Source organism: Rhopilema esculentum, chromosome 20 (genome assembly GCF_057945365.1).
Source record: "Rhopilema esculentum isolate cy_ngs chromosome 20, ASM5794536v1, whole genome shotgun sequence".
Classification (NCBI taxonomy): domain Eukaryota; kingdom Metazoa; phylum Cnidaria; class Scyphozoa; order Rhizostomeae; family Rhizostomatidae; genus Rhopilema; species Rhopilema esculentum.
In genome coordinates, this window is record NC_142834.1 from 3,986,745 (window position 1) to 4,012,882 (window position 26,138).

The 26,138-nt window shown below is 33.8% G+C and overlaps 1 protein-coding gene across 3 annotated transcripts in view; it reads left to right on the forward strand.

The window, feature by feature from the left end:
- Nucleotides 1–4,934: 4,934 nt before the first annotated feature.
- The window catches only part of LOC135688683 (uncharacterized), a 160,771-nt gene continuing 139,567 nt past the window's right edge, over nucleotides 4,935–26,138 (forward strand). Inside the window, exons 1-2 of one of the 3 annotated variants that reach the window (XM_089114391.1) lie at nucleotides 4,935–5,664; nucleotides 7,073–7,121. In XM_089114391.1, the coding sequence (XP_088970517.1) occupies nucleotides 7,107–7,121 (15 nt within the window). In that variant the 5' untranslated portion in view covers nucleotides 4,935–5,664; nucleotides 7,073–7,106. The remainder of the gene's footprint in view (nucleotides 5,665–7,072; nucleotides 7,122–26,138) is intronic. The other 2 variants (XM_089114393.1, XM_089114390.1) reach the window with 2 other exon arrangements.

The following is a 26,138-nucleotide window of genomic DNA, read 5'->3' on the forward strand; positions in this document are numbered from 1 at the left end:
TTAACATTCGTAGACGTTTAAGGGTGTTTTTGATTTTGGTACCTTTGGGTCTTAAAATAAGACCCTTTCTACCAATTTTATGCAATAAATTTAAAGTCTTTTTCAAATAGCGTCAAATGACCATTTTAGGTTATGAATTGAACGCTAGAATTGCCTTGATAGGTCATTTTAACATTCGGAGACGTTTAAGGGTGTTCTTGATTTTGGTACCTTTGGGTCTTAAAATAAGACCCTTTCTACCAATTTTATGCAATAAATTTAAAGTCTTTTTCAAATAGCGTCAAATGACCATTTTAGGTTATGAATTGAACGCTAGAATTGCCTTGATAGGTCATTTTAACATTCAGAGACGTTTAAGGGTGTTCTTGATTTTGGTACCTTTGGGTCTTAAAATAAGACCCTTTCCTACCAATTTTATGCAATAAATTTAAAGTCTTTTTCAAATAGCATCAAAAGACCGTTTTAAGTATTGAATTGCAGGCTAGAATTGCTTTGATAGGTCATTTTAACATTCGGAAACGTTTAAGGGTGTTCTTGATGTTGGTACCTTTGGGTCTTAAAATAAGACCCTTTGCAACCAATTTTATGCTATAAATTTAAAGTCTTTTTCAAATAGCGTCAAAAGACCATGTTAGGTTATGAATTGCACGCTAGAATTGCCTTGATAGGTCATTTTAACATTCGGAGACGTTTAAGGGTGTTCTTGATTTTGGTACCTTTGGGTCTTAAAATAAGACCCTTTCTACCAATTTTATGCAATAAATTTAAAGTCTTTTTCAAATAGCGTCAAAAGACCATTTTAGGTAATGAATTGCTGGCTAGAATTGCCTTGATAGGTCATTTTAACATTCGGAGACGGTTAAGGGTGTTTTTGATTCTGGTACCTTTGGGTCTTAAAATAAGACCCTTTCTACCAATTTTGTGCAATAAATTTAAAGTCTTTTTCAAAAAGCGTCAAAAGACCATTTTAGGTTATGAATTGCTGGCTAGAATTGCCTTGATAGGTCATTTTAACATTCGGAGACGTTTAAGGGTGTTCTTGATTTTGGTACCTTTGGGTCTTAAAATAAGACCCTTTCTACCAATTTTATGCAATAAATTTAAATTTTTTTTCAAAAAGCGTCAAAAGACCATTTTAGGTTATGAATTGCACGTTAGAATTGCCTCGATAGATCATTTTAACTTTCGGAGACGTTTAAGGGTGTTCTTGATTTTGGTACCTTTGGGTCTTAAAATAAGACCCTTTCTACCAATTTTGTGCAATAAATTTAAAGTCTTTTTCAAAAAGCGTCAAAAGACCACTTTAGGTTATTAATTGCTGGCTAGAATTGCCTTGATAGGTCATTTTAACATTCGGAGACGTTTAAGGGTGTTCTTGAATTTGGTACCTTTGGGTCTTAAAATAAGACCCTTTCTACCAATTTCGTGCAATAAATTTAAAGTTTTTTTCAAAAAGCGTCAAAAGACCATTTTAGGTTATGAATTGCACGTTAGAATTGCCTCGATAGATCATTTTAACTTTCGGAGACGTTTAAGCGTGTTCTTGATTTTGGTACCTTTGGGTCTAAAAATACGACCCTTTCCTACCAATTTTATGCAATAAATTTAAAGTCTTTTTCAAATGGCGTCAAATGACCATTTTAGGTTATGAATTGAACGCTAGAATTGCCTTGATAGGTCATTTTATCATTCGGAGAGGTTTAAGGGTGTTCTTGATTTTGGTACCTTTGAGTCTTAAAATAAGACCCTTTCTACCAATTTTATGCAATAAATTTAAAGTCTTTTTCAAATAGCGTCAAAAGACCATTTTAGGTTATGAATTGAACGCTAGAATTGCCTTGATAGGTCATTTTAACATTCGGAGACGTTTAAGGGTGTTTTTGATTTTGGTACCTTTGGTTCTCAAAATAAGACCCTTTCCACCAATTTTATGCAATAAATTTAAAGTCTTTTTCAAAATGCGCCAAAAGACCACTTTAGGTTATGAATTGCACGTTAGAATTGCCTCGGAAGATCATTTTAACTTTCGGAGACGTTGAAGGGTGTTATTGATTTTGGTACCTTTAGGTCTTAAAATAAGACCCTTTGCTACCAATTTTATGCAATAAATTTAGAGTATTTTTCAAATAGCGTCAAAAGACCATTTTAGGTAATGAATTACAGGCTAGAATTGCCTTGATAGGTCATTTTAACATTCGGAGATGTTTAAGGGTGTTCTTGATTTTGGTACCTTTGGGTCTTAAAATAAGACCCTTTCCTACCAATTTTATGCAATAAATTTAAAGTCTTTTTTCAAATAGCGTCAAATGACCATATTAGGTTATGAATTGAACGCTAGAATTGCCTTGATAGGTCATTTTAACATTCGGAGACGTTTAAGGGTGTTCTTGATTTTGGTTCCTTTGGGTCTTAAAATAAGACCCTTTCTACCAATTTTATGCAATAAATTTAAAGTCTTTTTCAAATAGCGTCAAAAGACCATTTTAGGTAATGAATTGCTGGCTAGAATTGCCTTGATAGGTCATTTTAACATTCGGAGACGGTTAAGGGTGTTTTTGATTTTGGTACCTTTGGGTCTTAAAATAAGACCCTTTCTACCAATTTTGTGCAATAAATTTAAAGTCTTTTTCAAAAAGCGTCAAAAGACCACTTTAGGTTATGAATTGCTGGCTAGAATTGCCTTGATAGGTCATTTTAACCTTCGGAGACGTTTAAGGGTGTTCTTGAATTTGGTACCTTTGGGTCTTAAAATAAGACCCTTTCTACCAATTTTGTGCAATAAATTTAAAGTTTTTTTCAAAAAGCGTCAAAAGACCATTTTAGGTTATGAATTGCACGTTAGAATTGCCTCGATAGATCATTTTAACTTTCGGAGACGTTTAAGGGTGTTCTTGATTTTGGTACCTTTGGGTCTAAAAATAAGACCCTTTCCTACCAATTTTATGCAATAAATTTAAAGTCTTTTTCAAATGGCGTCAAATGACCATTTTAGGTTATGAATTGAACGCTAGAATTGCCTTGATAGGTCATTTTATCATTCGGAGACGTTTAAGGGTGTTCTTGATTTTGGTACCTTTGAGTCTTAAAATAAGACCCTTTCTACCAATTTTATGCAATAAATTTAAAGTCTTTTTCAAATAGCGTCAAAAGACCATTTTAGGTTATGAATTGAACGCTAGAATTGCCTTGATAGGTCATTTTAACATTCGGAGACGTTTAAGGGTGTTTTTGATTTTGGTACCTTTGGTTCTTAAAATAAGACCCTTTCCACCAATTTTATGCAATAAATTTAAAGTCTTTTTCAAAATGCGCCAAAAGACCACTTTAGGTTATGAATTGCACGTTAGAATTGCCTCGGAAGATCATTTTAACTTTCGGAGACGTTGAAGGGTGTTATTGATTTTGGTACCTTTGGGTCTTAAAATAAGACCCTTTGCTACCAATTTTATGCAATAAATTTAGAGTATTTTTCAAATAGCGTCAAAAGACCATTTTAGGTAATGAATTACAGGCTAGAATTGCCTTGATAGGTCATTTTAACATTCGGAGATGTTTAAGGGTTTTCTTGATTTTGGTACCTTTGGGTCTTAAAATAAGACCCTTTGCTACCAATTTTATGCAATAAATTTAATGTCTTTTTCAAAAAACATCTAAGGACCGTTTTAAGTAATGAATTGCACGCTAGAATTGCCTCGGTACGTCATTTTAACATTCGGAGACGTTTAAGGGTGTTCTTGATTTTGGTACCTTTGGGTCTTAAAATAAGACCCGTTCTACCAATTTTATGCAAAAAATTCAAAGTCTTTTTCAAATAGCGTCAAAAGACCATTTTAGGTAATGAATTGAACGCTAGAATTGCCTTAATAGGTCATTTTAACATTCAGAGACGTTTAAGGGTGTTCTTGATTTTGGTACCTTTGGGTCTTAAAATAAGACCCTTTGCTACCAATTTTATGCAATAAATTTAAAGTCTTTTTCAAATAGCGTCAAAAGACTGTTTTAGGTAGTGAATTGCACGCTAGAATTGCCTTCATAGATCATTTTAACATTCGGAGACGTTTAAGGGTGTTCTTGATTTTGGTACCTTTGGTTCTTAAAATAAGACCCTTTCTACCAATTTTATGCAATAAATTTAAAGTCTTTTTCAAATCGCTAGAAAAGACCATTTTAGGTTATGAATTGCACGCTAGAATTGCCTCTGTAGGACATTTTAACTTTCGGAGACGTTTAAGGGTGTTCTTGATTTTGGTACTTTTGGGTCTTAAAATAAGACCCTTTCCTACCAATTTTATGCAATAAATTTCAAGTCTTTTTCAAATAGCGTCAAATGACCATTTTAGGTTATGAATTGCAAGCTAGAATTGCCTTGATAGGTCAATTTAACATTCGGAGACGTTTAAGGGTGTTCTTGATTTTGGTAACTTTGGGTCTTAAAATAAGACCATTTGCTACCAATGTTATGAAATGAATTTAAAGTTTTTTCAAATAGTGTCAAAAGACCGTTTTAGGTAATGAATTGCACGCTAGAATTGCCTCGGTACATCATGGTGGAGGGACCCCATTTTCTTTTGTGACCAAAATTATTAAAACTCAATAAAAAATTTTTAAAGTCATTCAGTTTTCTCCTAAAGTTTTAATTCAGTTTGTTACTTCTTTCCTTTTGACTATAATTACTTCAACCTTTTTGCAAATCGTTTATATGTTTTGCGCAATTTACGTACAAGTTCACCATAAGCCAAGCTATGATACACTCTTTTATACAAAAAAGACAAAAAAGCTTTATATCTTGCAGGACTGAATAAATTGTGAATCCGAGTCTGTGTCACCATCACTGCTATCTTTAAAACATTTTGATCATCTTGATGGTTGGAATTTTTTTCTTATTCTTGAAGAATGTCTCGTCATGTTTTATGCAAATAATAGCTTTGGAAATTATCAGGCAAATAACGTCAGAGAAAGAACTTGTGATTAAAATTCAAAAACTATGCATTAAATAGAAGACATTGTTTTCAATTGGATTCTGTTCTGATTTGTTACATATAGTCTTGTTAATTTTTAGATAGTCTTCATCCGGTATTAAGTTAATAATGGTGTCAATTTACATTTCAAAGGTTCTAGTTTGTTTTCACACTTTCAAAGGTTATTCAAGAACAAAGGGATGTTTTTACCTGTTTGTAAAGCTTCAATATGGGGGTCAAGACTGAAACTTTGCCCTAGACCTCAAAAAAACATCTGAGATACATTGTCTCGTGACATCATGTGAAGTTTTCCCGAATTTTGTTAAGAATTCTAAGAGATTTTCGTTTACAAACGCTAGTTTTAGCAAAAATTAATATAGTTTAATTATAGTTTAAAATTAAAAACGAGATTTTTCTAGCGTTTGAAAATTTTGATAGGAAATATTTCCAGCTTAAAAAATTCGGTGGGATTAATTTTCACTTGCCCTCAAACCACTCGATTTGTTTCAATATTCATATTTTTCTCCTACGGAGGAGACTTTCCTTCCCATCATGCCCAGCAAGGCATGTGCCAACAAAATTTTTCACTTTGAAAACAACATGGCTTCCAAGAAAATTATTATCGACAACAGTGTACTTATCCCAGTGGAAATATCCTACACAATCACCTTCGCGGCAACTGAAGATAACCAATAATTTCATGAAGGTAAGAAGTATCAAATTACTGCAATTTTTTACTTTGTTTATTTATAAACCAAATTTCTTTTGCCTTCTCTTCTTCTGTGCACGTGGTGTACGTGGTGTACACTTCGTCCCTCTAGCATGAAATCTTTCCAAAAAATTTTCTTTAGACGGCAGTTTGCGATTTTTCTCGACTTTTTTCAAATCCTTTCTCATTTTGATTTACCAAAGAAATTGCTTTAGAATTTCCTGGTCCCAAGAAAGGGGTTTTACAATTGAATTTGTTTTTCGTTTAAATTTCTAAGACCACTGCTCACCGGAAATTAAAGAAAATTTTTTTTTTCGTAAAAATTATTTGTCCAATATAGAATCACGGTTTTTTATATTGAAGAACTTTAATAAACTTTGTCCAAATTCTAGAGCCTAAAAGTAACCTAGGCACCCCTATTCTAAAGATAAATGATTACCCCCCCCCCCTTCCCCTTTGGTGAGAGAGGCCCAGAAAATTTTTAGAATGAAAACCTTTTTGCTGGACACCAGCAAAAGTTCCTTGCTTGGTAGCTCTTTCAATAAAAATTTCTAAAAAGTAATTTTTTAATCTCTGGCAAAAATGTAAAAATGTAGCCACCTAACAATTCCTAAAATGCATTCAGCACCAAACAATGAGTTAGCTTGTTCTAGGCGTTGGCATATTGAACCTTCCGAAAACCAGTCGCTTTTTTCTTTATTTCTACCTATTTATGTTGAATGAGCTTTACATTTAACTCGCGAGCTAAACTTTTAGCGTCTCTCCTCCTGGCCCTTGAATAATGTCCACCCTGCTATGTGGTATTGGCTTGACTGTAATCCCATCATCTTTGTAAAATCTTTGTTTTTCAGCATGCTATGTAGTCCTTAAGAATTCGGTTTCAGATAGCCCCCAAAATTAATACCTATGGAAAATGGAATACATGATGGAATTCTATGTTCTCATCTGCATGCACCATTATGATCATGAATGTCTTTGACGATTAATCTGTCTATCATCTCGGCAAAACAATGGTTAACATTAATTCATTAATACTATTGGTTATTGGTGTCAATATATAATCTTCTTAAGTATAGAAAAACATTTAAAACTATTGACAATGCGATTCTGCTGTGAAAATTGAAAGCACTAGGCATATAAGAAAAAAGAATCCCTCAAGTACACTGTCTGAAACTCCGTCTTGTTCCTAGTTTTTTAAAAACATAACCAGGAATTCAATTCCGAGTATTTTGTGCTCCACCTTTCTTGGTGTTCGTGATTTCTGTTGTAAAGGGACTACAGTTGGCAGAAAAGGAAAAATAGTCACAAGGCGCATTGGAGAATACCGTTTTACATAAAAACCCCAACCCAGATATCAGAATCATTTTTCGTTGATAAAACTCTAAAAACATGAATTCCGTTGCAGATCAAAACACATGGCTACGGAAGATTGTGTATGAATGACGAGGGACGTGGTGAGTGTTGTTTGGATGCCTTTTGAAAAAAGTAGAAAATAAACTGGTATTGCTTTGTCTTTCTCATCTAAATATTTGAGAAACCTTTTAAGTATTACATTTCCGAAAGCTATTTGCATCGCGAACCAACCTTTGCTTTAGGCTTCCAAACTGTGGTGTCTTTCTAACGTTTTAACGTTAAACGAGTGTCTTCTATAGGACCCTTTTCTACGTTAGCTAATTTAATTTTTCATTTATTCGCTTGTTGCGATGTTGATCTTCATTATGATGATCATTAATTTCACATAAGATCAAACAAACTTTCTGATTTTCCAAATTGTCTATTCGTAATTATAGAGCAAAATTCTACCACTTAATGGTTTGCTAATTTAATCTGACCCTCTGCCCATTTCGCTGATTTGATCTTAGATTCATTCTTTACAAAGCCCTTCTTCAAATTGATTCAGGTTTTCGGGATCTGCTGGTATCTCTTTGATACTTTAGACCATCTATTATTCCTCTGACCCTTTCTCCTTTTTGCAGAATTAATCTTTGATTTATCCTCTAGAAACCACTTCCTCATACTCATTAAAGTTTGTAAGATCTGCTAGTATCTCTTCAACACTTCAGACCATCCTTTGTTGTTCTGCCTCTCTGCATTTTCGTTGACTGGATCATTTTTTAAAAAATCTTTCTCAACACTCATTGAAGTTTGTGATTTTCGATGGTGTCTCTTCGACAATTGAGACCGTCCCTTGTTGTTCTTCCTCTCTGCCCTTTACGCTGATTTTTTTAATTCATTCACTAAAAAATCTTTCTCAACATTCCTTGAAGCTTGTGATTTTCGTTGCTATCTTTTCGACACTTTAGACCGTCCCTTGTTGTTCTTTCTCTCTGCCCTTTTCCCTTATTTTTGTTTCTCTTTATTCTTTAAAAAATATTTCTTAACAATCATTGAGGCTTGTGATTTTTGTTGGTGTCTCTTCGACACTTGAAACCGTACCTTGTTGTTCTTTCTCTCTGCCATTTTCCCTGATTTTTTTTTCTATTCATTTTTTAAAAATTCTTTCTCAACATTCCTTGAAGCTAGTGATTTTTGTTGGTGTCTCTTCGACACTTGAAACCGTCTCTTGTTGTTATTCCTCTTTGCCCTTTCCTCTGATCTTTTTTAATTCATTCCTAAAAAATCTTTCTCAACATTCCTTGAAACTTGTGATTTTCGTTGCTATCTTTTCGACACTTGAAACCGTCCCTTGTTGTTCTTTCTCTCTGCCCTTTTCCCTGAATTTTTGTTTCTATTTATTCTTTAAAAATCTCTCTAAACATTCATTGAAGCTTGTGATTTTTGTTAGTGTCTCTTCAACACTTGAATCCGTCTCTTGTTGTTCTCCCTCTCTGCCCTTTTCGCTGATTATTTTTATTCAGTCCTTAAAAAATCTTTCTCAACATTCATTGAAGCTTGTGATCTTTGTTAGTGTCTCTTCAACACTTGAATCCGTCTCTGGTTGTTCTTCCTCTCTGCTCTTTTCGCTGATTATTTTTATTCATTCCTTAAAAAATCTTTCTCAACATTCATTGAAGGTTCTGATTTTTGTTACTGTCTCTTCAACACTTGAATCCGTCTCTTGTTGTTCTTCCTCTCTGCCCATTCCGCCGATTTTTTTTATTAATTAAGAAAAGAATCTTTCTCAACATTCATTGAAGCTTGTGATTTTTGTTAGTGTCTCTTCAACACTTTAAACCGTCTTTTGTTGTTCTTCCTCTTTGCCCTTTCCTCTGATCTTTTTTAATTCATTCTCTAAAAAATTTTTCTCAACATTTCTTGAAACTTGTGATTTTCGTTGCTATCTTTTCGACACTTGAAACCGTCCCTTGTTGTTCTTTCTCTCTGCCCTTTTCCCTGAATTTTTGTTTCTATTTATTCTTTAAAAATCTTTGTCAACATTCATTGAAGCTTGTGATTTTTGTTAGTGTCTCTTCGACACTTGAAACCGTCTCTTGTTGCTCTTCCTCTCTGCCCTTTTCGCTGATTATTTTTATTCATTCTTTAAAAAATCTTTCTCAACATTCCTTGAAGCTTGTGATTTTTGTTGGTGTCTCTTCGACACTTGAAACCGTCTCTTGTTGTTCTTCCTCTTTGCCCTTTCCTCTGATCTTTTTTAATTCATTCTCTAAAAAATCTTTCTCAACTTTCCTTGAAACTTGTGATTTTTGTTGTTATCTTTTCGACACTTGAAACCGTCCCTTGTTGTTCTTTCTCTCTGCCCTTTTCCCTGAATTTTTGTTTCTATTTATTCTTTAAAAATCTTTGTCAACCTTCATTGAAGCTTGTGATTTTTGTTAGTGTCTCTTCGACACTTGAAACCGTCTCTTGTTGCTCTTCCTCTCTGCCCTTTTCGCTGATTATTTCTATTCATTCTTTAAAAAATCTTTCTCAACATTCATTGAAGATTGTGATTTTTGATATTGTCTCTTCAACACTTGAATCCGTCTCTTGTTGTTCTTCCTCTCTGCCCTTTTCGCTGATTATTTTTATTCATTCCTTAAAAAATCTTTCTCAACATTCATTGAAGCTTGTGATTTTTGTTAGTGTCTCTTCAACACTTGAATCCGTCTCTTGTTGTTTTTCCTCTTTGCCCTTCCCGCTGATTTTTATTTTATTCATTCTTTAAAAATTCTTTCTCAACATTCCTTGAAGCTTGTGATTTTTGTTGGTGTCTCTTCGACACTTGAAACCGTCTCTTGTTGTTCTTCCTCTTTGCCCTTTCCGCTGATCTTTTTTAATTCATTCTCTAAAAAATCTTTCTCAAAATTCCTTGAAACTTGTGATTTTTGTGGCTGTCTTTCCGACACTTGAAACAGTCCCTTGTTGTTTTTTCTCTCTGCCCTTTTCCCTGAATTTTTGTTTCTATTTATTCTTTAAAAATCTTTCTCAACATTCATTGAAGCTTGTGATTTTTGTTAGTGTCTCTTCAACACTTGAATCCGTCTCTTGTTGTTCTTCCTCTCTGCTTTTTTCGCTGATTATTTTTATTCATTCTTTAAAAAATCTTTCTCAACATTCATTATAGCTTGTGATTTTTGTTAGTGTCTCTTCAACACTTGAATCCGTATCTTGTTGTTCTTCCTCTCTGCTTTTTTCGCTGATTATTTTTATTCATTTTGAAAAAAATCTTTCTCAACATTCCTTGAAGCTTGTGATTTTTGTTAGTGTCTCTTCAACACTTGAATCCGTCTCTTGTTGTTCTTCCTCTCTGCCCTTTCCGCTGATTTTTTTTATTCATTTTGAAAAAAATCTTTCTCAACATTCATTGAAGCTTGTGATTTTTTTTGGTGTCTCTTCGACAATTGAAACCGTCTCTTGTTGTTCTTCCTCTCTGCCCTTTCCGCTGATTTTTTTTATTTATTCTGAAAAAATCTTTCTTAACATTCATTGAAGCTTGTGATTTTCGTTGGTATCTTTTCGCTACTTCAGACCGTCCCTTGTTGTTCTTTCTCTCTGCCCTTTTCCCTTATTTTTGTTACTCTTTATTCTTTAAAAAATATTTCTTAACACTCATTGAAGCTTGTGATTTTTGTTAGTGTCTCTTCAACACTTCAATCCGTCTCTTGTTGTTCTTCCTCTCTGCCCTTTCCGCTGATTTTTTTTATTCATTCTGAAAAAATCTTTCTCAACATTCATTGAAGCTTGTGATTTTTGTGGCTGTCTTTCGACACTTGAAACCGTCCCTTGTTGTTCTTTCTCTCTGCCCTTTTCCCTGAATTTTTGTTTCTATTTATTCTTTAAAAATCTTTCCCAACATTCATTGAAGCTTATGATTTTTGTTAGTGTCTCTTCGACACTTGAAACCGTCTCTTGTTGTTCTCCCTCTCTGCCCTTTTCGCTGATTATTTTTATTCAGTCCTTAAAAAATCTTTCTCAACATTCATTGAAGCTTGTGATCTTTGTTAGTGTCTCTTCAACACTTGAATCCGTCTCTTGTTGTTCTTCCTCTCTGCTCTTTTCGCTGATTATTTTTATTCATTCCTTAAAAAATCTTTCTCAACATTCATTGAAGCTTCTGATTTTTGTTAGTGTCTCTTCAACACTTGAATCCGTCTCTTGTTGTTCTTCCTCTCTGCCCATTCCGCTGATTTTTTTAATAATTAAGAAAAGAATCTTTCTCAACATTCATTGAAGCTTGTGATTTTTGTTAGTGTCTCTTCAACACTTTAAACCGTCTTTTGTTGTTCTTCCTCTTTGCCCTTTCCTCTGATCTTTTTTAATTCATTCTCTAAAAAATTTTCTCAACATTTCTTGAAACTTGTGATTTTCGTTGCTATCTTTTCGACACTTGAAACCGTCCCTTGTTGTTCTTTCTCTCTGCCCTTTTCCCTGAATTTTTGTTTCTATTTATTCTTTAAAAATCTTTGTCAACATTCATTGAAGCTTGTGATTTTTGTTAGTGTCTCTTCGACACTTGAAACCGTCTGTTGTTGCTCTTCCTCTCTGCCCTTTTCGCTGATTATTTTTATTCATTCTTTAAAAAATCTTTCTCAACATTCCTTGAAGCTTGTGATTTTTGTTTGTGTCTCTTCGACACTTGAAACCGTCTCTTGTTGTTCTTCCTCTTTGCCCTTTCCTCTGATCTTTTTTAATTCATTCTCTAAAAAATCTTTCTCAACTTTCCTTGAAACTTGTGATTTTTGTTGTTATCTTTTCGACACTAGAAACCGTCCCTTGTTGTTCTTTCTCTCTGCCCTTTTCCCTGAATTTTTGTTTCTATTTATTCTTTAAAAATCTTTGTCAACCTTCATTGAAGCTTGTGATTTTTGTTAGTGTCTCTTCGACACTTGAAACCGTCTCTTGTTGCTCTTCCTCTCTGCCCTTTTCGCTGATTATTTTTATTCATTCTTTAAAAAATCTTTCTCAACATTCATTGAAGATTGTGATTTTTGATAGTGTCTCTTCAACACTTGAATCCGTCTCTTGTTGTTCTTCCTCTCTGCCCTTTTCGCTGATTATTTTTATTCATTCCTTAAAAAATCTTTCTCAACATTCATTGAAGCTTGTGATTTTTGTTAGTGTCTCTTCAACACTTGAATCCGTCTCTTGTTGTTTTTCCTCTTTGCCCTTCCCGCTGATTTTTATTTTATTCATTCTTTAAAAATTCTTTCTCAACATTCCTTGAAGCTTTTGATTTTTGTTGGTGTCTCTTCGACACTTGAAATCGTCTCTTGTTGTTCTTCCTCTTTGCCCTTTCCGCTGATCTTTTTTAATTCATTCTCTAAAAAATCTTTCTCAAAATTCCTTGAAACTTGTGATTTTTGTGGCTGTCTTTCCGACACTTGAAACAGTCCCTTGTTGTTTTTTCTCTCTGCCCTTTTCCCTGAATTTTTGTTTCTATTTATTCTTTAAAAATCTTTCTCAACATTCATTGAAGCTTGTGATTTTTGTTAGTGTCTCTTCAACACTTGAATCCGTCTCTTGTTGTTCTTCCTCTCTGCTTTTTTCGCTGATTATTTTTATTCATTCTTTAAAAAATCTTTCTCAACATTCATTATAGCTTGTGATTTTTGTTAGTGTCTCTTCAACACTTGAATCCGTATCTTGTTGTTCTTCCTCTCTGCTTTTTTCGCTGATTATTTTTATTCATTTTGAAAAAAATCTTTCTCAACATTCCTTGAAGCTTGTGATTTTTGTTAGTGTCTCTTCAACACTTGAATCCGTCTCTTGTTGTTCTTCCTCTCTGCCCTTTCCGCTGATTTTTTTTATTCATTTTGAAAAAAATCTTTCTCAACATTCATTGAAGCTTGTGATTTTTTTTGGTGTCTCTTCGACAATTGAAACCGTCTCTTGTTGTTCTTCCTCTCTGCCCTTTCCGCTGATTTTTTTTATTTATTCTGAAAAAATCTTTCTTAACATTCATTGAAGCTTGTGATTTTCGTTGGTATCTTTTCGCTACTTCAGACCGTCCCTTGTTGTTCTTTCTCTCTGCCCTTTTCCCTTATTTTTGTTACTCTTTATTCTTTAAAAAATATTTCTTAACACTCATTGAAGCTTGTGATTTTTGTTAGTGTCTCTTCGACACTTGAAACCGTCTCTTGTTGTTCTTCCTCTCTGCCCTTTTCGCTGATTATTTTTATTCATTCTTTAAAAAATCTTTGTCAACATTCATTGAAGCTTGTGATTTTTGTTAGTGTCTCTTCGACACTTGAAACCGTCTCTTGTTGCTCTTCCTCTCTGCCCTTTTCGCTGATTATTTTTATTCATTCCTTGAAAAATCTTTCTCAACATTCATTGAAGCTTGTGATTTTTGTTAGTGTCTCTTCAACACTTGAATCCGTCTCTTGTTGTTTTTCCTCTTTGCCCTTCCCGCTGATTTTTATTTTATTCATTCTTTAAAAATTCTTTCTCAACATTCCTTGAAGCTTGTGATTTTAGTTGGTGTCTCTTCGACACTTGAAACCGTCTCTTGTTGTTCTTCCTCTTTGCCTTTTCCGCTGATCTTTTTTAATTCATTCTCTAAAAAATCTTTCTTAACATTCCTTGAAACTTGTGATTTTCGTGGCTATCTTTTCGACACTTGAAACCGTCCCTTGTTGTTCTTTCTCTCTGCCCTTTTCCCTGAATTTCTGTTTCTATTTATTCTTTAAAAATCTTTCTAAACATTCATTGAAGCTTGTGGTTTTTGTTAGTGTCTCTTCGACACTTGAAACCGTCTCTTGTTGCTCTTCCTCTCTGCCTTTTTCACTGATTATTTTTATTCATTCTTTAAAAAATCTTTCTAAACATTCATTGAAGCTTGTGATTTTTGTTAGTGTCTCTTCGACACTTGAAACCGTCTTTTGTTGTTCTTCCTCTTTGCACTTTTCGCTGATTATTTTTATTCATTCCTTAAAAAATCTTTCTCAACATTCATTGAAGCTTGTGATTTTTGTTGGTGTCTCTTCGACACTTGAAACCGTCCCTTGTTGTTCTTTCTCTCTGCCCTTTTCCCTGAATTTTTGTTTCTATTTATTCTTTAAAAATCTTTCTCAACATTCATTGAAGCTGGTGGTTTTTGTTAGTGTCTCTTCGACACTTGAAACCGTCTCTTGTTGCTCTTCCTCTCTGCCTTTTTCACTGATTATTTTTATTCATTCTTTAAAAAATCTTTCTAAACATTCATTGAAGCTTGTGATTTTTGTTAGTGTCTCTTCGACACTGGAAACCGTCTCTTGTTGTTCTCCCTCTCTGCCCTTTCCGCTGACTTTTTGTAGTCATTTTAAAAAAAATCTTTCTCAACACTCATTGAAGTTTGTGATTTTCGATGGTGTCTCTTCGACAATTGAGACCGTCCCTTATTATTCTTTCTCTCTGCCCTTTACGCTGATTTTTTTAATTCATTCACTAAAAAATCTTTCTCAACATTCCTTGAAGTTTGTGATTTTCGTTGGTATCTTTTCGACACTTCAGACCGTCCCTTGTTGTTCTTTCTCTCTGCCCTTTTCCCTTATTTTTGTTTCTCTTTATTCTTTAAAAAATATTTCTTAACACACATTGAAGCTTGTGATTTTTGTTGGTGTCTCTTTGACACTTGAAACCGTCTCTTGTTGTTCTTCACCTCTGCCCTTTCAGCTGATTTTTCTGATTCATTCTCTAAAAACTCTTTCTCAACATTCCTTGAAGCTTGTGATTTACATTGGTATCTTTCCGACACTTGAGACCGCCCCTTGTTGTTCTTCCTCTAAACCTTTTCTTTGATTTTTTTTATTCATTCTCTAAAAAATCTCTCCCAACATTCATTGAAGCTTGTGATTTTCGATGGTGTCTCTTTGACAATTGAGACCGTCTCTTTTTGTTCTTCCTCTCTGCCCTTTACGCTGATTTTTTAATTCATTCACTAAAAAATCTTTCGCAACATTCCTTGAAGCTTGTGATTTTCATTGGTATCTTTTCGAAACTTGAGACCGTCCTATGTTGTCCTTCCTTTCTACCCTTTTCCCCTTTTTTTCATTCCTTAAAAATTTTTCCCAACACTCATTGAAGCTTCTGATTATCGTTGGTTTCTCTTCGACATTTGAGTCCCTCCCTTGTTGTTCTGCCTCTCTGCCTTTTTCTCTGATCTTTTATTTATTTATTCTCTAAAAAGTGTTTCTCAACACTCATTGAAGCTTCTGATTTTCGTTGGTGTCTCTTCAAAACTTGAGATCGTCCCTTGTTTTCCTTCCTCTCTGCCCTTTTTCGTCATTTGTTTTTTTCATTCTCTAAAAATTATTTCTCAACATTCATTGAAGCTTCTGATTTTCGTTGGTGTCTTTTCGAAACTTGAGACCGTCCCTTTCTGTTTTTCCACTTTGCCCTTTTCCCTGATTTATCTTTTTATCCATTCTATAAAAAACTTTTCTCAACATTCATTGAAGTTAGCGAGTTTCTTTGGTGTCTCTTAAAAAATTGATACCGTCTTTTGTTGTTCTTCCACTTAACCCTTTTCCCTGATTTATCTTTTTATCCATTCCACAAAAAACCTTTGTCAACATTCATTGAAGTTTGCGAGTTTCTTTGGTGTCTCTTAAAAACTTGAGACCGTCTTTCGTTGTTCTTCCATTTTGCCCTTTTCCCTGATTTATCTTTTAATCCATTCCATAAAAAACCTTTCCAACATCAATTGAAGTTTGCGAGTTTTTTTGGTGTCTTTTAGAAACATGAGACCGTCCCTTGTTGTTCTTTCTTTTTGCCCTTTTCCCTGTTTTTTTTTATTTATTCCTTAAAGAATCTTTCTCAACACTCATTGAAGGTTCTGATTTTCGTTGGTATCTCTTCGACATTTGAGTCCGTCACTGGTTGTTCTGCCTCTCCGCCCTTTCCCTGATTTTGTATTTATTTATTCTCTAAAAATATTTTCTCGACACTCATTGAAGCTTGTGACTTTCGATTCCCTCTCTTCAACACTTGAATTATGACTGAAGAACTTTTAGAAAGGTCTCATAAGATCATTTTGCTAAATTTCTGAAAGTGCCTTTCTCTGGCTTTATTCGGAAATACTTCATGCTCGCAGAAAGATGAACTTAGGACAACATTTGGTTTGACATGGTTTGGATTGATTAAGGCTGTTCTATCAATTGAGGTACTAATTCATTTATAATTATTTTGATATCTTGAAACATATGGGGCTTGGGAGTGAAAAGGGAGCATAAACATTTCAATTAACACAGGCATAGGAAATCACAAAATATATTCAAGACAGCAACATGCGAAAACTCTTACATTGACATTGTGTTTTGTGTTCAATTTTTAATCGTTTGAATAAAGTGCTACACAGGCAATATTATAAGGTGCAGTGATGATCAATTTGTGCAGTGATGAATGGGAAATGTGCAGCAATGTGTCTGAATTCATGCAGCGTGAAATTTTCTAATTGTTTTCATTAGTAATCAAAATGTATGAAACAGCCACCAACTAAACAAAAAGTGCAATTTGTTTAATCAAAAATGTTGTAACTTTTAAAAACTAGCTGATATTGATATATACCTAGGGGTTGGCATATTGTCTTGCGCATAAGACGGCTTGTTGAACTAGTTTTAGGTCTGTTGTGTGCTGAGACTAAATTTTTGCAATGGATAATGGATACACGCAATGGATACACGGACATTTCTTATATCATTCTCACCCGCTCAAAGCCTACAAGTTCCCCAAATTTACCAAGAAATCGGTTTCTCGCTTAAAGTTTACTAAAGGAGCACTTGATTCAGTTACAAAAAGTTCCAATCGATTTTTCTTGGGAAATCTGTTTTCATGTGTGATATATTTATTTATGTTTGCTAGTGTCTTCTTTCGCTGGTATGTTTCAATAAATCATGAAGCAAATTTATCACATTTTATATCTAATAGGCAATAGCGAGTTGGCACAATCATTTTTATCGTAGTAAGCATAAGTTTGTCTATTTTGTATTCAGTTACGAGAGCTTTAGCTACTTTTAAGTGAACTTCAGCTACTCAGCTACGCTGTATCTTCAGTACTGAAGCCTAAAGTGTACCTCTACCCATCCCTCTCTCATTAGATGGTGCTATAATGATCAGTCCAAGTTCATTTACTTCCAGCTAATAAATTTTCAAAAAAAGGGTGGGGGTCGATTAAGGGTCGACCTTTAAAGCTCTTCAAGAAAAGGAATGGGTATATATAGATGGGTACATTAATTATATTAAATCTACCCATAATTTTGAGGTATTAGTTTGTTGATGAAAAGCATAACAACTCTATCTGCAAAACGCACCCACGGTACTCGGACTAATGCTTTACTGACAATTGCGATACTAGTTTGAATTGCAAAATTTATGTATTTGTGCAGTGATGAATACCTTAGAATATTGTCTGTTGCTACATCACTTCTAGGTCCACCATTTACCAATTATATCTATGCAACTCATAGTCAGGTCTCCGTACTTTTATCGTTAGATATCTTTCAATAGGTGCATCACCAATCCACAAATATTTTGCGACATATCTTTATACCTATGTTTGGATAAGATATGAACCCAAGAATCACCCTTTTACATTTCCTCGACTATCCTCATAGGGTGTATGCTCACTATTCTCATTACCAGCAATGAAACATGTCTGAAAATTGAAGTCCATTGCTGATACATTGACATTATGACGAAAATTCAGGATGATTGTGCAGTTGGCATCTTCAACATTTTTCAAACGTTTTTCCAGCCAGAATGATCAAACCAGTAGACATTCTGTCTAACAAGAATTCCAGCTCATTCTCGACCTTTAAAGTACTTTCCAACTTACAATCAAACCAAAATACCATTATGTTTTCAGTCTAAAATATAGCACCTTGAAGTTATTTTCTTCTTCTCTTTGACCCCTTTGAATTTTGCATACACATCATATTTCCCCTTCTCAGTTAGGTCTAATGGATATTTTGTAGCAAAAATTTAAGTCTTTGCTATCAAAAGAACGTTTGTTTGAAAGAATTTTTATGTTTTTTGGATATAATATCTTATTTATGTCTGGGGTCAATAGTCTGGCTTCAGAAGAAGGTTAGATTTAGAATGTTAGAAGCAGTGGCAATAAATTGCAGCTTTATTCTGTTTTGTGCACTGTTTGTAATAGACAATTGGGACTGAAAAAATGGGGTTGGGATGCTGGGTATCATTTAATAATGACAAAAATGTCGTTGTAACAAAATGTATATTTACTATTAAGTCTATCAATTTAAATTATTCCGGGTATCGGACTGTTAAACTTGTTAGCAAAAGACTGCCATTACAAATGATCTGAAACTATCAATTCTATATTGCAAATAGATACTGTGGAATAAGAATTGGGAAAAAGATGATTCATTGACCTTATGCCCCTTGTTCAGATCTTATCAGCTATTCCTTTGAATTTGTGAAAACTAATGATTTTTTAAGTATGGAGGATATTTACAAATTGAATAAAGCTAATATTTCTGCTATGTAGTTAAATATTCTGTGAGACCTAAATCACTCTGCCTTGAAAGGCAAAAAAGGTTCCACGTCGGGGGCTAGCCAACGAAGGTATCCCTTTGTCTCCTAGGAATCCCCTCTATCTGACAAGCGTTGTGTGCAACGTCAATGGACGAAGACCGGCACCACAAGTCGGAGTAAGGGCTATCCCCCACCATATCCCTTTGTCTCCTTTGGGATATCATTCTGACAGTGTTGTGTGCGAGTGTCAGGAGGAACTGGGTGCTCATTTGCGAAATTCATTTTTATATGTGGCAGTGGGATTGTTTGAAACTAACAAATTAGAATAAACAGTATTTTACTAGCAATATTGGATCCTCTCAATCAAGCTGGAAGGTGGTTTTCATCAACCAATCATATCATTGTAAAGAGGGTGAGGCAAGAATGCTTTGCCATGAAAGACAGCCAAAACAGAGAGCTACGAAAAGCTTACCAAATTTCCGTTAGACAGAGTACAGCTATTTTATAATGAAGATTTATTATCTGTGAAATCCTTGGTTAATACAGTAAAACTGTAAACTCTTACCAGTAAATAAAAAATTGGTTACTCTTAGAGCCTTATTTCACGTCTCGAACATATGCTTTGTTATACTCTGTCAATCTCACACTTGAATTCCTGATATATCTGCTTCTTTGCTTGCTATACACAAAGCTTGTGTTGCATTTAAACATGGCCGATAATTTTTGTTTAGCAGCGACATGAGCAATCCTCCATAATGCTCATCCTTAGATTGATCGACGTTTATAACATTATTCAATTGATAAATATGAAATTATAAAATGATTCAAGAAAGTAAAACTGATTTTGGATAGTTAAGTGAAAATGTCTAACTTTGTACGATTTCAACAATTTTTTGTGTAGCTTTGATTCAGCGATCCCCCTTAATGTTCATCTTTAGATTGATTGACATTTATAAATTTAGTCAGTTGATAAATATCAAACTATCAGTTGAACTAAGAAGGTAACACTGATTTCATATAGTTTGCTGAAAATGTCTAAGTTTTATACTATTTCAACAATTTTTCTATTCGGTTACAATTGAGTATAAAACTATAAGTTGAACTAGGAAGGTAACACAGATTTTGGAGTGTTTGTTGAAAATGTCTAAATTTTATACGATCTAAACATTTTCTATTTGGCTACGATTGAGCCATTTTCCATAATGTTCATGTTTAATTTGATCGACATTTTTTACTTATTTAAATTGATAAATAAAAAAAATAACATAAACTAAAAATTTAAAACTGAACGTGTAGAGTTTGTCGAAAATGTCTAAATTTTATACAATTTTAACAATGTTCCATTTGGCTCCGATTGATAAATATCAAAATATAACATAAACTAAAAATTTAAAACTGAACGTGTAGAGTTTGTTGAAAATGTCTAAATTTTATGCAATTTTACCAATGTTCCATTTGGCTCCGATATAGCGATCCTCCATAATGTTCATGTTTAATTTGATGGACATTTTTTACTTCACTAATTTGTTAAATGTCAAAACATAATATAAAATAAAAATGTAACACTGAAATGTTCATATTTAGTTGGATCGATATTCATAACTTTATTCAATTGATAAATGTCAAACTTGAATGTGAACTAAAAAGGTAACATTTTGTTATAAGAACAACTAATTTTTGCCGACGCTTGATGCACTTATTTTTTGGAAAACTCCAGGCTCGGGTTCAAACACAATGATACAATTTTTTGTTTTAGGGGCCAGCCCTGATAGATAAGTGTGAAAACAGCCATATTTTTCAAAATAACACTTTTTTTCTCATACAGCTTAACTTCTTGTAATATTTGGGGGGTAAAGCCGTCTTGCCCCCCCCCCCCCTGTATCTCGGTCCGTGCCTGGATGTTCTTAATGTTGTTTTAATTTCAAAATTGATTTTCTATATCTGCAGGACATAAATACTATCTAAGTCCACTGAATAACAATTTTGCATGACACTTTTTGTAGCACCGTTCAGTGAAACCTGCATTGATTTATTAACACAAGAGAAAATGTGTCCATGGGTCATAATTATTAAAAAAAGCTTGCGATTACTGCCTAGGATCTTGTCAATGTGGACAATGTGGACAATGTGTCAATGTGGACAATGTGGACAATGTGGAGTTGAACTAGGAAGGTAACACAGATTTTGGAGTGTTTGTTGAAAATGTCTAAATTTTATACGATCTGAACATTTTCTATTTGGCTACGATTGAGCCATTTTCCATAATGTTCATGTTTAATTTGATCGACATTTTTTACTTATTTAAATTGATAAATAGAAAAAATAACCTAAACTAAAAATTGTAAAACTGAACGTGTAGAGTTTGTTGAAAATGTCTAAATTTTATGCAATTTTAACAATGTTCCATTTGGCTCCGATTGATAAATATCAAAATATAACATAAACTAAAAATTTAAAACTGAACGTGTAGAGTTTGTCGAAACTGTCTAAATTTTATACAATTTTAACAATGTTCCATTTGGCTCCGATTGATAAATATCAAAATATAACATAAACTAAAAATTTAAAACTGAACGTGTAGAGTTTGTTGAAAATGTCTATATTTTATGCAATTTTAACAATGTTCCATTTGGCTCCGATATAGCGATCCTCCATAATGTTCATGTTTAATTTGATGGACATTTTTTACTTCACTAATTTGTTAAATGTCAAAACATAATATAAAATAAAAATGTAACACTGAAATGTTCATGTTTAGTTGGATCGATATTCATAACTTTATTCAATTGATAAATGTCAAACTTGAAGGTGAACTAAAAAGGTAACATTTTGTTATATGATCAACTAATTTTTGCCGACGCTTGATGCTCTTATTTTTTGGACAACTCCAGGCTCGGGTTCAAACACAATGATACAATTTTTTGTTTTAGGGGCCAGCCCTGATAGATAAGTGTGAAAACAGCCATATTTTTCAAAATAACACTTTTTTTCTCATACAGCTTAACTTCTTGTAATATTTGGGGGGTAAAGCCGTCTTGCCCCCCCCCCCCTGTATCTCGGTCCGTGCCTGGATGTTCTTAATGTTGTTTTAATTTCAAAATTGATTTTCTATATCTGCAGGACATAAATACTATCTAAGTCCACTGAATAACAATTTTGCATGACACTTTTTGTAGCACCGTTCAGTGAAACCTGCATTGATTTATTAACACAAGAGAAAATGTGTCCATGGGTCATAATTATTAAAAAAAAGCTTGCGATTACTGCCTAGGATCTTGTCAATGTGGTGAATATTAGACCTCAGACCTTCTCTTCCTGGGCAGGGCCATCATTTAAAACCAGTTTTCACCACTGGCTAAACTACGTTTCCCTTTCTGCTTTGGCAGACGATTTTGATACCGCCGCATCATAAATTTCCCACGTTGCCTCTCTTGAATAATAATGTTTTTCCTTTAGAGGATGAATATCCCTTTATAAAGTAAAATTTGCTCTACGTATGGCAAGAGGATAATAATTTCTAAGTGTCCTGTGCCATCCTATTTCAAAGCTTATCAATCAATACTGTTTCAATCTAGTTTTGGACGTTATAAGAGCTATAAAAACTCAAGAAATACAAGACAAATATATAAATAAAATTGAACATTAAAAATTTGAGATACAAAATGGTATACCAGTAAAGCACTGGACGAGGATAGGTGATAAAACAGTCTATTTACAAATCTTTGTCTTGGAAATTTATTTATGATCAATAAGATAAAAAGGCCAAATAAAATTCAAAACATTACTTGGTTCCATGTTTAGGGTATTCGTACAAAAGTCAATCAGTAAAAAAAACTGATTTACAAATTATTATCCATCGTAGTCTTTCTATAAGTTTCAAATCTATTTTATACTAGACTTTCAAAATACGAAACAATAATACCTAATTGTGGTTCTTATTTCGTGAAACTTTGTTATCGTGAATTGCTTTAGGCTGTTCTTTATTGCTGAACACATATGGCATTGGGGTGAAAGTGATATTTACAAATACAAAAGCGAAGCAACTGTATAAGCTGCAACCCTGCCCTTCTACCGGGGGGCTTCAATGCATTGGCTTAAATTGTCGGCCATGTTTGATTACAACACAAGCTTTGTGTTTAGCGACAACAAGAAGCAGATAGATCAGGAATTCAAATTTCACCTTTAAAGAGATAAATAAATCAATGTCCAAGAAGAGAATAAACGTTCTTTACCTCATTTTCCGTTTATTGGTAAGAGTTTACAGAATCACTGAGTAAACCAAGGATTTCACAGAAAATAAATCTTCAAAATATCATGGCGGGACTCTGTTCAACGAAATTTGGCGGGCTTTTCGAAGGTCTCTGTTTTGGCGGTCTTTCATGGCAAAGCATTCTTGCCTCACCCTCTTTACAATGATATGATTGGTTGATAAGAACAACAAGCCAGCATGATTGACAGGATCCCATATTGTTATTTTAATATCGTTCATTTTTATTGGTTAGTTTCAAACAATCCCTCTGCCACATATAAAACTGAATGGCGCCAATGAGCCTTCAGTTCCTCCTTCTGATAAGTGGTGCCGGTCTCCGTCTATTGACGTCGCACACAACACTGTCAGAATGGTATCCCGAAGGAGACAAAGGGATATGGTGGGGGCTAGCCTGTACTCTGACTTGTGGTGCCGGTCTCCGTCTATTGACGTTGCACACAACGCTTGTCAGATAGAGGGTATTCCTAGGAGACAAAGGGATACCTTCGTTGGCTAGCCCCCGACGAGGAACCTTTTTTTGGCCTTCAAGGCAGAGTGATATAGGTCTCACAGTAAACAGTGAGAAATGCCTAGCGCAACATATAGCCTCTCCTCTGCAGCTCATCCCCGCCTTCTCGTGGTGTTGGCTGTTTTCGCCAATGGGGCAACTGAGTCGGGGCGAACGTCCAGCGCCCTAGAAATTAAACTGGACAATAATTGCCGTGGGGTTTAAACTACTTCTCCAAAACACCCGGTCAGTATAGAGCACTATATATTTTCAACCATATGGCATAAATATAAAGATTTACTCCATTTTTAAATGTCCTCCATACGTTATAAAAGAGAAGTTGTTCATAAATACGAGGGTATAGTTTAAAGGGTATGAAAAAGTAGCATAAAGCCAATGAATCCTTGCTTCCCCAATTCTTATTCCACAGTATCTATTTTGTAAAATATAATTTTTAGATTCTGTTTTATTGTTAGTTTTATTGTCACATTTAACAGTCCCATACCCAGAATGAATAATCTGAAATAACAGTCCTAGTAGAAAATATAAATTGTCTTGATTACCCAATTTTTTTAGTCATAGTAAAATGACATCCTCCATCTCATCCCCACCTTTTTTGTCGATGCCAATCGTCTAATACAGACGGGGCAAAAAATAAATATAATTTATAAACAGATGATTCAACTACAAACATAAATTAGATACTGTAGTTAAAAACAAAAACCCTTTAAGTTATACATTCGTTGGAAAGCACACTTTAAATATTTTGCTACAGGATACAAATAAGAACGAATAGTGAAGGAGAAGTATGCTGAATATCTTAAAATCAACAGGTCATGGAAAGAAAAAAATAAAGCAATGTGCAGTATTTAAGATTTGATTATTTACGTTGTTGTAATGTTGTTGGAAGAACCCGACTCAAATATTTGCCATATCAAAACATTGATAGTTTGTTGAAATTTTCCAGATTTAATAAGATTTCATAAAACATCTATCAAGCTCTTATAAGGGGCACAATAGCAATGTTCATCTTTAGCTTGATCGGCTTTTTCTTATTTCATCATATACATAATATCAAACTATAGGATGAACTAAAAAGGTAATACTAATTTTGGATAGAAAGTTGATAATGTCTAAATTTTATACACTTTAAACAATTCTATTTTTGCCTCCGATTGAGCAATGATCCGTAGTGTTCATTTTTAAGTTGATCGACATTTTTTACTTATTTTATACGATCGCAACACTTTTTTATTTAACTCCAAATTGGCGATCCTCCATAATGCTGATCTTTAGTGTCATTGAAATTTATCACTTTATTCAACAACTCTCTATTTGGCCACCATTGAGTATCAAGCTATAAGTTTATTTAAGAAGGGCAGACTGGATGCTGGAAGTTTGTTGAAAATGTCTAAATTTTATACGATTTCAACAACTCTCTATTTGTCTATGTTTGAGTATCGAGCTATAAGTTAAACTAAGAAGGGCACACTTAATTATGAAAGTTTGTTGAAAATGTCTAAATTTTATACGATTTCAACAACTCTCTATCTGGCCACCATTGAGTATTAAGCTATCAGTTAAACTAAGAAGGGCACACTTAATTCTGAAAGTTTGTTGAAAATGTCTAATTTTTATACGATTACAACAACTCTCTATTTAGCCACCTTTAAGCATCAAGCTATAAGTTTAACTAAGAGGGACACACTGAATTCTGAAAGTTTGTTGGAAATGTCTAAATTTTATACGATTTCACCAACTCTCTAGTTGGCCACTATTGAGTATCAAGCTATAAGTTTAACTAAGAGGGGCACACTGAATTCTGAAAGTTTGTTGGAAATGTCTAAAATATATACGATTTCAACAACTCTCTATTTGGCCACCTTTTAGTATCAAGCTATAAGTTTAACTAAGAGGGGCACACTGAATTCTGAAAGTTTGTTGAAAATGTCTAAATTTTATACGATTTCAACAACTCTCTAGTTGGCCACTATTGAGTATCAAGCTATAAGTTTAACTAAGAAGGGCACACTGAATTCTGAAAGTTTTTTTGAAAATGTCTAAATTTTATACGATTTCAACAACTCTCTAGTTGGCCACTATTGAGTATCAAGCTATAAGTTTAACTAAGAGGGGCACACTGAATTCTGAAAGTTTGTTGAAAATGTCTAAATTTTATACGATTTCAACAACTCTCTAGTTGGCCACTATTGAGTATCAAGCTATAAGTTTAACTAAGAGGGGCACACTGAATTCTGAAAGTTTGTTGAAAATGTCTAAATTTTATACGATTTCAACAACTCTCTAGTTGGCCACTATTGAGTATCAAGCTATAAGTTTAACCTTGAGGGGCACACTGAATTCTGAAAGTTTGTTGAAAATGTCTAAATTTTATACGATTTCAACGACTCTCTAGTTGGCCACTATTGAGTATCAAGCTATAAGTTTAACTAAGAGGGGCACACTGAATTCTGAAAGTTTGTTGAAAATGTCTAAATTTTATACGATTTCAACAACTCTCTAGTTGGCCACTATTGAGTATCAAGCTATATGTTTAACTAAGAGGGGCACACTGAATTCTGAAAGTTTGTTGAAAATGTCTAATTTTTATACGATTTCAACAACTCTCTAGTTGGTCACTATTGAGTATCAAGCTATAAGTTTAACTAAGAGGGGCACACTAAATTCTGAAAGTTTATTGAAAATGTCTAAATTTTATACGATTTCAACAACTCTCTAGTTGGCCACTATTGAGTATCAAGCTATAAGTTTAACTAAGAGGGGCACACTGAATTCTGAAAATTTGTTGGAAATGTCTAAATTTTATACGATTTCAACAACTCTCTATTTGGCCACCTT